Source organism: Podarcis filfolensis (assembly GCF_964270895.1).
Source record: "Podarcis filfolensis genome assembly, chromosome: 4".
Classification (NCBI taxonomy): domain Eukaryota; kingdom Metazoa; phylum Chordata; class Lepidosauria; order Squamata; family Lacertidae; genus Podarcis; species Podarcis filfolensis.
In genome coordinates, this window is record NC_139607.1 from 42,124,512 (window position 1) to 42,138,734 (window position 14,223).

Consider the following 14,223-nt stretch of genomic DNA (forward strand, 5'->3'; position numbering starts at 1 on the left):
TTAAGAGTGCAGAAGTTGTTCATTTATTTCATTTATTTATATAGCCATATCCTTTTTACTCCAAATGGAGTCCCCAAACAGGCTGTAAACAGAACAAAACAATAGCATCAATTTAAAACCTCAAGTAATTTGTTTAAAAACAAAACTATATAAAAGGCATTTCTAAACAAGGCTATTTCCCTGAAGGTTAGGAAGGAAGAGCTGAACAAACCTCTTGAGGAAGATTCCAGACCTTAGGAGCCACCACTGAGAAGACTTGTCCCCCATAACCAACAAGCACACCTCAGACAGCATTGAGGTGTGGTCCAGAGTCTCCTCATAAGAGCTTAATAGACAGAGCCATGTAGGAGCAACCAGACCTTTAGGTATTCCAGACGCAAATCCTTTAGCTTTGCAATGGCTCCTTCTGTGTTTCCGAGCAGAATTCAAAGTACCACTTGTTGTCTTTAAACTTTAAAGACAACCAGTAGCACTTTGATTTGGGCTGAGAAACGCACCAGGACGCAAAGCAGATTAAATAGCAATAGAGTCAAATGCTCTAAATAACAACACACGCACCACATATCAACAGTCTGGCAGCGGCATTCTGAACCAGCTATAGTTTTCAGATCTTCAAAGGCAGCTCCACCTAGAGCATATTGTAACAGAACAACACAGTTGTTATGTGGTAGTTTGGATCCAGGCCATTATCTTCATGGGGGTTTTTTCTGCTGTGAAATCTGCCATCGAGGTATGAAAGTAGGAGAACACTGCCACCTATTGAAAAAATTGATAGCGATCTGGTTATTGAGGTATCTACATTTTTCCAAAAACAACTCCAACCCACTCCTAAGCCCAAGGGACTTTCAAATAGTTACACTGATCCTTGCTTATGTAACATATGTTATTTGACGTTCTAACCAATTGTTGCATGTTCCTAGGTGTAAAGCAGGTGTCTAAGATTCAATAAGTCCTTGTAAAATCCCACCACTACCAGGAACTCACTTGGTGTCTTTAGGCAAGGTGTGCTCTCTTTGCTTATGCCCTGACCCTCTTCATATGCAAGACAGGAATAATAATATTGACCTACCTCTTTGGTTTGTTGCAAGGTTTAGAAACAGGATAATATATGTGGAGTGCCTGCTTAGAAACTCAAAAGCATTGTGCAAATGCTATTATCTGAGATTTCCAAATGGAGTCAAGAGCATGTCCAATGCACACACAAGCCCACAGGTGGGCATTTCTTAAATGAAAGAGATATTTTCAGACACATGCATACACATGCATGTGCTATGAATTCAGTTCAGAATTATAAGACTCAGAGCTGATTTTGACAGATTAATTTGACAAGCATTGTGAAGTGGCAGTCAAATATTGGGAGGTCTGTTAAATCCACTCTGCAAAAACTATAGCTATAGATAGATTTTGTTGTTGTTTGGTCGTGTCCGACTCTTCGTGACCCCATGGACCAGAGCACACCAGGCACTCCTGTCTTCCACTGCCTCCTGCAGTTTGGTCAAATTTATGTTCGTAGCTTCGGGAACACTGTCCAACCATCTCGTCCTCTGTCATCCCCTTCTCCTTGTGCCTTCCATCTTTCCCAACATCAGGGTCTTTTCCAGGGAGTCTTCTCTTCTCATAAGGTGGCCAAAGTATTGGAGCCTCAGCTTCAGTATCTGTCCTTCCAGTGAGCACTCAGGGCTGATTTCCTTCAGAATGGATAGGTTTGGTCTTCTTGCAGTCCATGGTACTCTCAAGAGTCTCCTCCAGCATCGTAATTCAAAAGCATCAATTCTTCGGTGATCAGCCTTCTTTATGGATACACACAGACAAATGCCACACTGGCAGTTTAGCAAGGAATTGCCTTTTTTCCACTCCCCTTTTATGGAGAAACCAGATACTATTACTCCCAGATGTTTGCACTCTGAAGTTTCTATTTCCCCCACCAAATGTGATTTGTGGGGACTTTCCCTTCTGAATCTGATACAGCATTGTTTTACTTTGAACTGGTGTTCCATTTAAATAAAGTTTTTAATTATGATTATGTTTTTACCAATTTATTCTCATCATTTTTTTACTTTTCATTTTTATATAGTGAAATACTACTCTTTTGCTTCAGAAAGAATTCAGAAAGAAAAATCTGTATTTAAAGTGCACTCCATGGAAACAGTAAGTGATATTAATAGGCAATGAAGGTGACTGTTCCAGATGCAATTAACAGGCTATTCATCAGTAACCTAAAAGCCACATGGAACAGGAAGCAATAAAAGGGATAGGGAGCTTTTAATCAACATTGAAAGGAATCTTAACTGAAGAGGACAGACTTCTGAGTAAGCATTATAGAAGGATGTTAGCCATGGAGAAGGATCGCTTGATATGTGTGGAACCATTACTTCAATGCCATCTCCAACTGATTGCAGGAAGCAATACCTCAGCAGTGCTAAAGAGATATACAGTGGTACCTCGGGTTAAGAACTTAATTCATTCTGGAGGTCTGTTCTTAACCTGATACTGTTCTTAACCTGAAAAACCACTTTAGCTAATGGGGCCTCCCACTGCTGCTGCTGCGCTGCCACTGCACGATTTCTGTTCTCATCCTGAAGCAAAGTTCTTAACCCAAGGTAGTATTTCTGGGTTAGCAGAGTCTGTAACCTGAAGCATCTGTAACCTGAAGCATCTGTAACCCGAGGTACTACTGTATTATGGATAGATGGAACTGTGGTTTTAAAATAACTACTTAATGCTCATTTTCCCCCAAGGTGTATTGAACAGGTACATCATAAGTCTAATAAACTAAACACCTTTGTGAATCATATTCAGGTGAATCATAACCAGACTTATACTGTATAGAAAAGTACACTTACTTTCAGCACCCAAAAGATGGAAAGCAGTCACCAGAACAAGAATGTCTAAGCAGATGATAATAACCTGTCACCATTGTTCAATCAGCCCATGTTTGCATTGGTTTAGCTAATTGGTATTGCCAGAAGTTGCTTCCAGGCAGGACTGTAAAAGCAAAAGCTGCTCAGGAAGCCAAATCTTTATGTGTGCAGAATTCCTCTCTACAGGCACTTTGCAGTCCCTGCACATTACTCTACCCACCAGTCTGTCTTAGTGCGAGCCAGAACATTTCACTTTTCCAATTAGTAATTTTCATCATGTTCATTCTACTGAGCATAACACCACTTTGGAACCACATTTCTTTTTATTCCCTGGTAGAAAATCCCCTCTCCCTCTGCTTTATAGATTTTCTCTCATATATGACAGCCAGTGCCATATATTTGTTGAAATGCCCTTTTCAGTTTGAGAAGATAAAAGGAGCTAGCTAGCAATTTCAGCAGAATATTGTTAAATATCAGTGAGTGCCTCCAAAAAGTGGCAATGAATGCCATGTTGCAGTCCAGATATTACATTTGGCATAATGTTTTCCATACTGCAAAAGAAAGAGATATTGGAAATGTTCCATTGTATATTGCACTTAAAACACACTTAAAATGGTGTATTTGCAGCTGTATAACTGAGTCCCTTGTCTACACACATTAGGGAGATGCACATATGCAGGAGGAAGAGTGGTCAGATCATTAGTTCAGTCACTGTGTACAAGGCAGATTACATATATATTATACTTGTACCAGAGGGAATTAGCAATCACAGTGTCAAGGAAGGTATATTACAAAAATGGAAGATTGATTGCTATGCAGTTTGTCAAAGAAACTGGCAGTATTTAAATTTGACCTTTGGATAGCGCTAAGAAGACCCTAATGCCAGTTACAGAGAGGAGAAGGCAATTACGACCAGACTGGCATGCACAGAGCTGTATTAGGTTAAAGAGGGAAGTTCAATGCAAATACTCCTATCTGTGGGCTTGGGGTGCTGGGTTCTGAGACCAGAAAGGGGAACCATCTGTAAGACTTGGGTATTTGCTGCCTATGCCCACATCTGGTCAGGTGAAGTGATATGTCCTTGACAAAGTGACATATGCTGCTTTGCGTATAAAGAATGTAGGCACATTTGTTTGGGAGCGGACAAGCAATTGCCTTGCTTTGGTGTCCATCCTGCATCTATAAAAGCTGGGAAGCCTAGCAGGCCGCTTTGCTGCTAAGTCTACATCTTCTTTAATAAAGCAGTAGAATTGGCCATTCTGATGTTTTTGACATCCTTCTTTGGTATCTCTGTACCCAACCCCTCCCCCGAGCCCTGCTTTGGGCCTGCAGTTCAGAACAGAGAGCAAGTGAAGTGAAAATTAATACCTTGACTGTTCCAAGATGGGAAAAGTGGAGAAGCTCTTCTTCAGAGCGTAGCAGTAAATCAGTAAGCTGTCTTTGTGTTGGGACACTGGGGGTTTCGCCATTCCTCACAAATCCTTGGCGATCAGACACTCTGGCTCTTAAAGATAGCTCTTGCTGTCAACAAACAACCACAGAAAAGGCAATGATAGGAGGGAAAGGATAGAATGAGCCCTCATAGGTTTCCTTGAGCCCAACATTGCATGAAACTGATCTTGCAATGAATTAATATTTGTTGCTTTTGAGCCTCGACAGAAGCCCTGAGTATAAAAATAACAGATGGAAAGGAAGGTAGAAGACACTGAGGACGGAGGTAACGAAAGGGAACCAAAATGACTGGAACCGGAACAATCTAAGCTAGGAAAGATACCACAAAAACTAATGTTTTGAAGTTTGATCGCCTGTATTCTAAGCCACGTAAGAATAGCTTAGCACATACAGTGGTACCTCAGGTTAAGTACTTAATTCGTTCCGGAGGTCCGTACTTAACCTGAAACTGTTCTTAACCTGAAGCACCACTTTAGCTAATGGGGCCTCCTGCTGCTGCTGCGCTGCCAGAGCACGATTTCTGTTCTCATCCTGAAGCAAAGTTCTTAATCCGAGGTAAAATTTCTGGTTTAGCGGAGTCTGTAACCTGAAGCATATGTAACCTGAAGCGTATGTAACCCAAGGTACCACTGTACTTGAAAGCAAGTTGCACTGAAGCATTGAGACTTGCTTCCATGTCAACATGTTTAGTATCTAATAGATAATTTTATTTCATCCTTTCTAGGGTCAAAATTGCATGTGCATTTTAATCTGTTTTAATTTTGATATGGCAACCTTCCCTTTCAGTTAATGAACATATCACCATTATTTTCCTGCCTGAAATGTCACGTGCCTTCAGAAGGCATCTCTCCACATTCCTATCCTAAATACCAGCCAGACTGCCCTGTATGTGCCTGCAATACTGCTAGTTCCTTCATGGTTTCCTCCTATTCCCCTATTCTCCTGTGAAATTGACAAAGTCAGGGGAAAACCATATCAGATTCACCTGTGCCTCTAGTTTCTTGGTTAATAAAAGTATTCCTGTGTGCAACTAGACTGGTGAGGTGTGCATATATAATTTTTGAAGTAGGAAAAAAACCACCTGCTCTGCTGAGTAGTAACAGTAACAATAGCAGAGAAGATGGACATGTGATGCTCTCATAGCCTCCATGAAAGTGCTAAGGTTTCCCCCTCAACATTGTTAGTTTCACAAGAGAGGGAAGAAGGGCCATGGTAAAGGGAAAACTGCCTCTATAAAACTCACTTCCATAGAGAGGAAAACATTCCCAAATACATACACTGTAGTTCAATACAAGAAAAATGGTGGGTGGACTATAAATTGAGATTCAGATACATAACATGTTTGTAAGTGGCACAAAAATGCAAGAAGCATGAAATGTGGCTATAAATGCCTTCCTGCACAGTCACTAATCACTTTAAAAATCAAATACTGTACAAGTACATTTAAAATTGCTTTTCTGTCTTTCACACAACATAAGGAAAAAGCAGCACCTCTACAACCAGGGGTGGGTCACCTTTTCCAGATTCTGACCTCTCCCACCACCACCCCTCAGGCAATTTTGGCAGATGCACAGGGCCCACACAGCAATCAGCTGATGCCATTAAGTGAGGTGGCAGCTTCAAAAGGGCTTCCTGTCAGCAAAGTTGTACGTAGAGGAAAACTCTGTGTGCAGGCACAGTTTGACTCCAAACTTTAGCTTGGTCTGCATGAGCTGCATTGGGCATGGCAGAACAGGATTGGCAGCAGTCGAAGTGCACACAGGAGTTGGCTGCTGCTGCTGCTTTTCACTGAATTCCCCTCTGCCCATATTTTCCAGTAAACAATTGCAAAAAAGTGAAAACGTGTCCTTGATAATTCAGCACAGGGTTACCATGTTCTGGATTTCATATATTGATAATAAATAATTGATAGCAAACAATTGCCAAAAAAAAAAGTGAAAACATGTCCTTGATAATTCAGCATAGCGATACCATGTCCTGGATTTCATTTATTGATAATAAATCACTTTTGATTTAGCACCTGTTTCTGGTCAAGTGAATTAGACACTTTCTTAATAAGAAGCTGGGTCTTTCATTGCTTTCCCTTTACGAGAATGCAAATAGGAGCTGCTGCTGTTGTCCTTGTTATGGTAACACGTTTCTATGCTTCCTTCATGGCCAGCGATTCAGTTCCAAAAAGGAGCAAGCAGCTGTGAATCAGATGCTCTTCAGACATCTGTGTCCTTTCCCAGAGAAAGTTTTGGGAATGCAGCTTTTAAGATTACTCTGGGGGGAAATGCCACACAAGTATAACAATTCAGCTGCTGATCGGAATGCGATGCCACATCCGGTGTTGCACTGACACTCAGGTCACCTAAAGCAGGGAATGAGAACCCGTGGCCCTCCAGGCGCTGCTGGGATCCCCTCAGCCCGGGCCAGCATGCCCAACGCTCAGAGGCGCCTCCTGGAGGGCCGCCAAGCCCCCTCCCGTGACGAGCCTGCATTCCGCCTCACAGCCAGCGGGACATGCGCAACTGCGCCTCAGCGGAGCACAAGCGGGGAACAGCCGCGAGGGGAAGAGGGCGGGCGTGTCAGTGTCGGCCGTCGGGTCCCGCCCCCAGAAGCAGCCCCGGCTCCCGCGCCTGCCTCTTCCTCCCGCCGGGCCTCGGAGCTGCCATTCTCTTTCCTCCCTTCGCCGGGGGGCCAGCGAGACGTGCCATGGAGCCGCCGCGCGCCGGGACACCCGCAGAATGCCAGGGGGCGGCGGGGAGCGCGAGGCGCCCGCGACGGTTGGCGACGCGGCCGTTGGCCGTTGGCGTGCTGCTGGTGCTGGCGGCGGTCATGACCGAGGAGGCGGCCACCGCCGAGGCTGCGCAGGGCTCGGGCGACGAGAAGTGCCACTACTACGCGGGGGGCCAGGTGTACCCGGGCGAGGCGTCGCGGGTGCCTGTCCGAGACCACTCGCTGCACCTCAGCAAGGCCAAGAGTAGGTGCCGGAGAGGCCCGGCGAGGCGAGGGAGGGAAGGAGCGAGCGGGAAGGCGGGAGGGAGAGAGACAGGAGGCGGCTGCCTCGTCGCCTCATCCTTGGCGCTGAGGGAGAAGCCGGGGCGGCGGCCAGGAGGAGCCCCTCAGCCCAGCCTTTCCCCCTCCCTGCTCCCTCTGCTTTATTTTTCTTTTTTACTCTTCGTTATTGTTCATCTCGACGTTGGCATTGTGCAAAGCGAAGCAAAACCCCACACACCCACAGCCCCCGCTCCAGTTTTGTTCCCTTGCGGGGAAGAGAATTTACGGGGGTGGGAAGTGGGGAACACGCGAGTGCTGCTGAGACGCGCAGGACGTGCCGTGTTGTTTAGAGACGCTGCTGGGAAATTGGGGGGGGGGACGTGGGACGGGAAATGATGTCGCTGCCGCAACGTGGCTTCTTGTCGTTGTTGATCTCTTGCAGCAGAAAAGGGAGAGAGAGGCCTTCAAAGAAGAAAAGTGATTATTCCTCAATAGGCAAAACAGAAAAGTGGCCACAGGCCTCATCCGTCTTTCTTCTTAAGCTTCCTTTCCAAAAAGGAACAGCAGGTTAAAGCCAAAAAAAAGTGCTCTCTGCCTGCAAATTGGGTAGAGTTTTGAAGGCTTCCCCCCCCCATCGCAAATGGTAGAGTGAGAATGGGTTAAATTTAAAAGAAGCACCTCCCTCTTGTTTCAAATATTTACTTTCCTTGTCGGTGCACAGTTGATTAGAGGTTGTTTTATTTTGTAAGGACACGTCAGACAAAGGCTATTGCTTTGAAAGTGCAGAGAGGTTTTTAAAAGAAGTAGTTTAAGGCTGCAATCCTACACCTACTTACTTAGGAGTTAGCCCCATTGAACACTTCAATGAGTAGCCATGTGTTTTACAGCATTCTGAAATGATAGGGTGGCATTCTGTACTACAGTACAATCAACTTAATATGCTGTTTTTCAAAAAGGTTTCACCTAAGTACCTGTTGGTAAGAAAACTGCAAGATTGAATAAGCTGGCAGATTTCTTGTTTGTTTTTTAGACAATTTGCAAAGAAGACAAGCTTTGTATCCAATAGTGACTTAGTTCCAAGAGTGGCTTGTCTATTTTTGTAAATAGTCATCATAAACTGATCTAGTAAGAAGGTGCTTTGCGTATATGTCTTTAGGTTGCAATCATAATTCATATACATACTGTACTTACATTTAATTCGGTAGGGCTTACGTCTGAATAGATACAGAGAGAGTTTTGTTAATCAATGGACAGTGATTCTTTACTTTTCATACTTGGGCTGCACTTGGCTCATTTTTTATATATCTCAATTATGTTTTTCATCAAGTGGTATCTTCAGTGTCACCAAGCACCGATTACTGTGATTTAGACTGCTACCTTTCACAGTGCCATTGAAGATACTGTCGGATGCAATATATTTTGAATATCAGCTGCTGGGAATCAGAACAGGGAGGGTGCTTAATCACTCGGGTCCCATTTGCAGACTTCCCATATGTGTCTGTCTGGCTACCACTAGAATAGGATGCTGAAGTAGCATCCTTTGGCCTGAATCCAGCTGGTTTCTTCTGATGATACCATACTCTAACCTTGTGAAGTATGAGTTAACAATAGTTTTGTAGAACTTCAAATCCCAATCTTCAGCACTGCACCTATCCCTTTAGCTGCCATTTCTTAGTGCACACCTTAGTACCAACATATTCCATTCACCCATCCTATGAATTTCCAAATTTGTACTGACATAGTTCCAAACATTTGTGTTGCACACATCACCAGCAAATAAATAAATAAATAAAAATGTGTGCTATGTTATTAGTGTATGTTTGTTGGTACACCAGTTGGTACACTAGTTCTCAATAACTTGCTGTAAGTCATAAGAACTGCAACTGAAATAATTTTTCCAATATTTGAGTTCTTCCAGCATTGCTTCTTTAAAATGAACATTATATATTTTAATCTATTCAAAGAGAAATATTGCACTTATATCCCAGCACAATCAGGCAAAATGAGTTAAAGTACAATGTATCCTTCATTTTTAGTTTCTGAACCAGCACCCTATTGGGAAGGAACAGCAGTCATCAATGGAGAGTTTAAAGAGCTGAAATTAACGGATTTCGAAGGAAAATACCTTGTTTTCTTCTTTTATCCACTTGACTTGTAAGCAAAACACATGAAATATATGTATATTTTCACAATATAATGCTTGCTGATCATAGCAGTCTTTTCATTTTTAGGCCAAAAAAATGCTTATTTAACAGGAATAAAGAATTAGAAAATATAAAATTATGAAAGTGGCTATGGAAATCCCACAAATTATAATCCTGTTTTCTCAATTTACTGGGGTAATATGTGTGAAATTCACAATGATCCATGGGTGGGGGCAGGGGGGCAGCTGCCCCCCATCAAGTAAATTAATAAAATTACCTAACTAAGTGACCAATTGCATCACAGATAACTCAGTTCTGCCCCACCCCCCAACATAATTCCTGCCTCCTCCTCCCCGCCCCCCAAATAAATCCTAGCTACTCCCATGCAATGATCATCAATCCTTCTAATTCTGAACTTTTGTGGCCTGATTTTTTTGTAGTAGGACAACAGGACAGGGCCTTCTAGAGATACGGTAGTAGTCTCTATGCAAGCTGTTAGTTTGTAAAAGGGATAACAGCCCAGCAAGGACTCATGCTCAGGGCTCTTACTCTCCAGAAATGTCCCACTATACATAGCAGAGCCCTGTAGCACTATGTAGCAAGCAAAAGCAAGCTCACCCAGTGGTGTGGAGCAGCAATGCCACTTTGCTGGCCACAGGGCCACTGCTATTTACCAAGAGCAGTGAAATGGTGGTACAGGAACACTGGTAGGAGTGCTGGATTGGCTGCACCAGTGTGCCCCTATCACACCAGTTTTCCTGCTACTTCGTCCCTCCTCCTGGTAAGTAGCAGCCATCCCACTGCCATAGTTGATTGATTTTTGAAGTGAAGGACAAATAAGATAGTTTTCTATTAAACATAATAATGTTGAACTTGACTGCTGCTTACAGACTGGAAATAGAATTTTCTGTCTAGTTTCTGTCTATATTTGCTGTAGCACCATATAAGTATTTAGGATGTCACATATCAACAGCTATGCGAACACATCACAGAGTATGTAGTTATTCTGGCACTGCAAAATGGTTGAACAGAATACACTGCCAAAAATGTTTAGAATAGGATGCTAGAGTTTTAGAAGTTGTAATGGAGTAAAACTTGTTTTCCTACATGACCAATGAAGGCTATAAATGGGCAGGCATAAATAAAAGAAAATAATAAATAAATAGCTGGAAAATTGAGTGCTTTGCAGAAAGCAGTTCATTTCTGTTTTAGTGATTGGTTATAAGTAGGGATCTGTTCTTTTTAGAAATTTACATTTTGGTCTCTCTTTAAATTTAGCACATTTGTATGTCCAACGGAGATCATTGCCTTTAGTGACAGAATTGAAGAATTCAGAGCAATAGGTGCTGAAGTGGTTGCTTGCTCAGTAGACTCGCAGTTCACTCATTTAGCATGGTAAGTCCTTTTCCCTTTCATTTACACAACTTATTGGTAGCTGTTACATTTTCTGTACAAAGCAGAAATCTAGATTGGAAACTTGGGACTGTTAAGTAACTGCAGCCATCCCATGAGTATAGCTGCCTGGTTACAGGAGGCCTGTCAATGGCAGAAGGAATGTGTTGTCAGGAAACTTCCATTTCTGGAGAATTGCACACAGGAGACGGTGAGGGAGATGCAAAGACTAGATCAGGTCCATTAAATTCACCACCTATCATGTAGATACTGTGAATGATACTAAGTCGATAGTGCAGGTATGGAATAGTTCTCACTGAAATATTTGGTGATCTTCATTGCTATAGGATTAATACAGCTCGGAAGCAAGGAGGACTGGGACCAATAAAGATACCACTTCTTTCAGATTTGACGCACCAGATCTCAAAAGATTATGGAGTTTATCTAGAGGATCAAGGACATGCTCTTAGGTATAATGTTAACTATTCCATTTCCTTCTCAGTCTGCTACTCAAATAGTTATAGATTATTGTCATATTTTTCCTGCATGATGCTGTATCAAAATTCTGTTACATTCAACAAAAATCTGTTTAAAAAAGTTGCAAGATCAGAATTGCTAATTTTACAACAACAGTCTATTGGAGAGAAAAACTTGACTAGAACAAGAGCACAATTCTTAAAATCTCGGTTAGCAATTAGTTATTTCAGTGGATCTATGACGTGCATAGTTAGATCCCATAGTGAAATAAAATGTATTGCTTTCGGTGAAGAGTTGATACAGGTGTTTCGCAGACAGGTGTAATATATGCACAGAATGAGGTTATTGATATTTGTCTTGCCAATTTCTCTTATATTTATGTTTCCACAGAGGCCTGTTCATTATTGATGGCAAGAAAAATCTTCGACAAATCACAATGAATGATCTTCCTGTTGGCAGATCTGTAGATGAGACTCTTCGTCTAGTACAAGCATTCCAGTATACTGATGAACATGGAGAAGGTATTTCCTGCAGGGTTAAACATTCAGTTGCCTACACAGAAAAGAAAGATTTCTTCTAGATAGCAAGTAAGAAAGCTGAGACTGTTAGATATTTTGACAAATTACTGTTGGTCTTAACATTTCTAGCAGTCTTCAATACTATGCTGCCTGGTTCCTGGTATTAGTTGTAAAACTAATTGAAAAGTTCTCAGTCTATGATTAAATCCTACTTCATTCAGCTACCTCATCATATATAGATTTGTACTTGCAGAAAATGAATTATTTCTTTCATGTTCCACAGAACAAAAGGAATAGGAAGGCAGGGCTATTTTTAACCATGAGCTTAATGTCTCCTTTCCTTGTCTTCTTAGTTTGCCCTGCTGGTTGGAGACCAGGCAGTGAAACAGTAAGTTGGTGTTTATAAATATAATTGGAACATAGCTTTTCCTTGAATGCTCCATTTGAAATTTTTTATCTTATGTCATGTGGGGAATGTTATCAGCAGGCCAAAAGCAATGCATGGGCAATTTGAATGCCATTTGAAACCTTGCCTTTTACTTCTTCATCTTATCTCTATCAGCTTTTCCAGCATGCTTTTCTTGCTATGATTTTACACAGTGAAGGAAAAATCAAGACTAAGTATTTACTTAAGGTGCTTGCATGTTAGGTAACTGCTACATGAATAGCATTATAGTTGTGCAAAAAACCTGCTCCAGAACTCTATAGCATTTCAGTAAGATACAAAAAAATCACAAGTACTAGTAATTTTGCACTCTAACAGTATCTTTGTTGGTCAATAGATTTCCCAGTCTCTGAGTACATCCACTTAGGCTACAGTCTTATGCACATTTAACTTGGAATAAGTCCCATTAAATTCAAGGAGTTAATTTTGAGTAGGTATGCACAGGGCTGCAGTCTTTATAAACATTTTGTAGAAGTGTTTGCCATTTATTTCTACATTATAGACTTTCAGAGTAAAAAAACATCAAAGTTGAGGATAGTAATCTGAGTTTTTTGGCCAGTGACTTGACAAGAGCAGCAATGGAATAACATGTGGTTTATCACAAGTGCGATTGTAGACAGGTCACAAAAGAACACTGCATGCGTTCTCAAGACAGTTCTACATCCCTACAGTAGTTTGTTTTATCCAGACATGTTACTGAAGGACACCGATGATTCCAGTCTTCCCCCTTACGATTTTGGGTACAATCCGAAGAGCATTAGGTGCACCTTGGTACCAGAAAAATCCATGGTGCTAATCAGTGTAATCCTATGCTCACATTATGAATGGGGTGTATGTGTCACCATATCCAGTGTGTGAGGGGAAGAACACAGACAATACAAAATCCATACAAGCAAGAAGCATTATCAAAGATCACGGATGCATTCCAGACAAGCAAAAACACGTTAGAGAGCAGGGCCAGTGAGGGGAGAGGGAAAGATAAGACGCATAGAGGGCCAAGGCTACCCACCCTTGGTTTACCATATCTGAACTGGTGTAACTGTAGTTCTTACCAGGAAATATGTGTGTTGAGCAGCAGAAGGAGAGGTAGGGCACATGAGTCTGTAGGGTACTCTGTATCATCAAACTATTGTGACATGAAAACAGGAATACACTAATAGCTGTAGCCATGCCTTCTGCATGTGTTTAGATCAAACCTGAAGATGCTATGAGAATGTGGTGGCCAAGAGAAGATTTGTAAGTACCGTTGGGTATTTGAGTACCTGTGTTATCTTGGGGAACTCGCTGGAGGATGGATGGGACTAATATACATCCAGTCATCAGCACAGGACTTAGTTCACTTTATACAGCAGATATATAACAAACATTAGACTTTTGGTTTTGATTGCGACTTTTTTCTCCTTATCCAGATAATTCCAGATCCTGCAGGAAAACTGAAGTATTTTGGTAAAGTGAACTGACTGCTTTCTTCTACAATTCACAGCTAAGAATCTGCCAATAAAAGTTCCACTAATTTTGATAATTGCTTGTGTGTTGCTTCTTGGTGGAGTTGTACCAGTGTTTTGTTCAGTGTGTATAAGGCTTCTTGTTCTACTAAAGTAGAATAATAGCAGTGAAGCAGTGCTGAAATATTACCATGTAAAATTACTTTCACTGTTGGAAGTCTCATGCTGCTAGTCACACTAATAACTATTTCTAACCCAACTATATGCATGTTTACTCTGAAGTAAGCATCGTGTTCCATAGAATTTAGTAAGTGTGCAAATTAATCTCACACACCGAACCAAGGACACACACTCACTCATCAGCTGATTGATCAACCCTGCTTTCTACAGGGAAAACAGCTGCATTTCTGCCTGACATCACAGGAAGGTAGGTGGGTATGGTTTGTGGAAAACAGCCTTGCAGGGCAAGCAGGAAGCCCACAGGCTGGAGGTTGCCCACTCCAATAT

At 41.9% G+C, this 14,223-nt stretch overlaps 1 protein-coding gene and 1 long non-coding RNA gene across 8 annotated transcripts; one reads left to right on the plus strand and one right to left on the minus strand.

The window, feature by feature from the left end:
• Window positions 1-6,437, minus strand: LOC310762015. 4 transcript variants are annotated; one of them, XR_014547780.1, is made up of 4 exons: window positions 6,334-6,437; window positions 4,230-4,382; window positions 1,070-1,222; window positions 1-756 (listed from the first exon to the last, which is right to left on the minus strand). It is a non-coding gene; the product is annotated as an uncharacterized lncRNA (long non-coding RNA). The 4 variants fall into 4 exon arrangements; XR_014547781.1 differs by lacking the exon at window positions 6,334-6,437 and adding an exon at window positions 5,805-6,147; XR_014547782.1 differs by lacking the exon at window positions 6,334-6,437 and adding an exon at window positions 5,805-6,147 and having other exon boundaries at window positions 1,070-2,985.
• Window positions 6,267-13,793, plus strand: PRDX4 (peroxiredoxin 4). 4 transcript variants are annotated; one of them, XR_014547771.1, is made up of 8 exons: window positions 6,267-7,278; window positions 9,332-9,449; window positions 10,718-10,834; window positions 11,179-11,301; window positions 11,699-11,895; window positions 12,180-12,214; window positions 13,461-13,507; window positions 13,681-13,793. XR_014547771.1 is itself a non-coding variant. In XM_083612420.1 (8 exons), the coding sequence occupies exons 1-8, from the start codon at window positions 6,819-6,821 to the stop codon at window positions 13,682-13,684; spliced, it is 1,035 nt and encodes a 344-aa protein (XP_083468546.1). In that variant the 5' UTR covers window positions 6,267-6,818; the 3' UTR covers window positions 13,685-13,793. The 4 variants fall into 4 exon arrangements, 3 of the variants coding, with proteins under 3 accessions (XP_083468546.1, XP_083468547.1, XP_083468545.1); XM_083612420.1 differs by having other exon boundaries at window positions 11,699-11,829; XM_083612421.1 differs by lacking the exon at window positions 13,461-13,507.
• The last annotated feature ends 430 nt before the right edge of the window (window positions 13,794-14,223 follow it).

What these genes read in the sequence shown, in the direction of transcription:
- PRDX4 (XM_083612420.1), top strand. Translation starts at nt 6,819, where the DNA reads ATGCGCAACTGCGCCTCAGCGGAGCACAAGCGGGGAACAGCCGCGAGG. An exon ending in GCACCTCAGCAAGGCCAAGA is followed by an intron (nt 7,279 to 9,331) that starts GTAGGTGCCGGA and finishes CTTCATTTTTAG; the next exon opens with TTTCTGAACCAGCACCCTAT. An exon ending in TTCTTTTATCCACTTGACTT is followed by an intron (nt 9,450 to 10,717) that starts GTAAGCAAAACA and finishes CTTTAAATTTAG; the next exon opens with CACATTTGTATGTCCAACGG.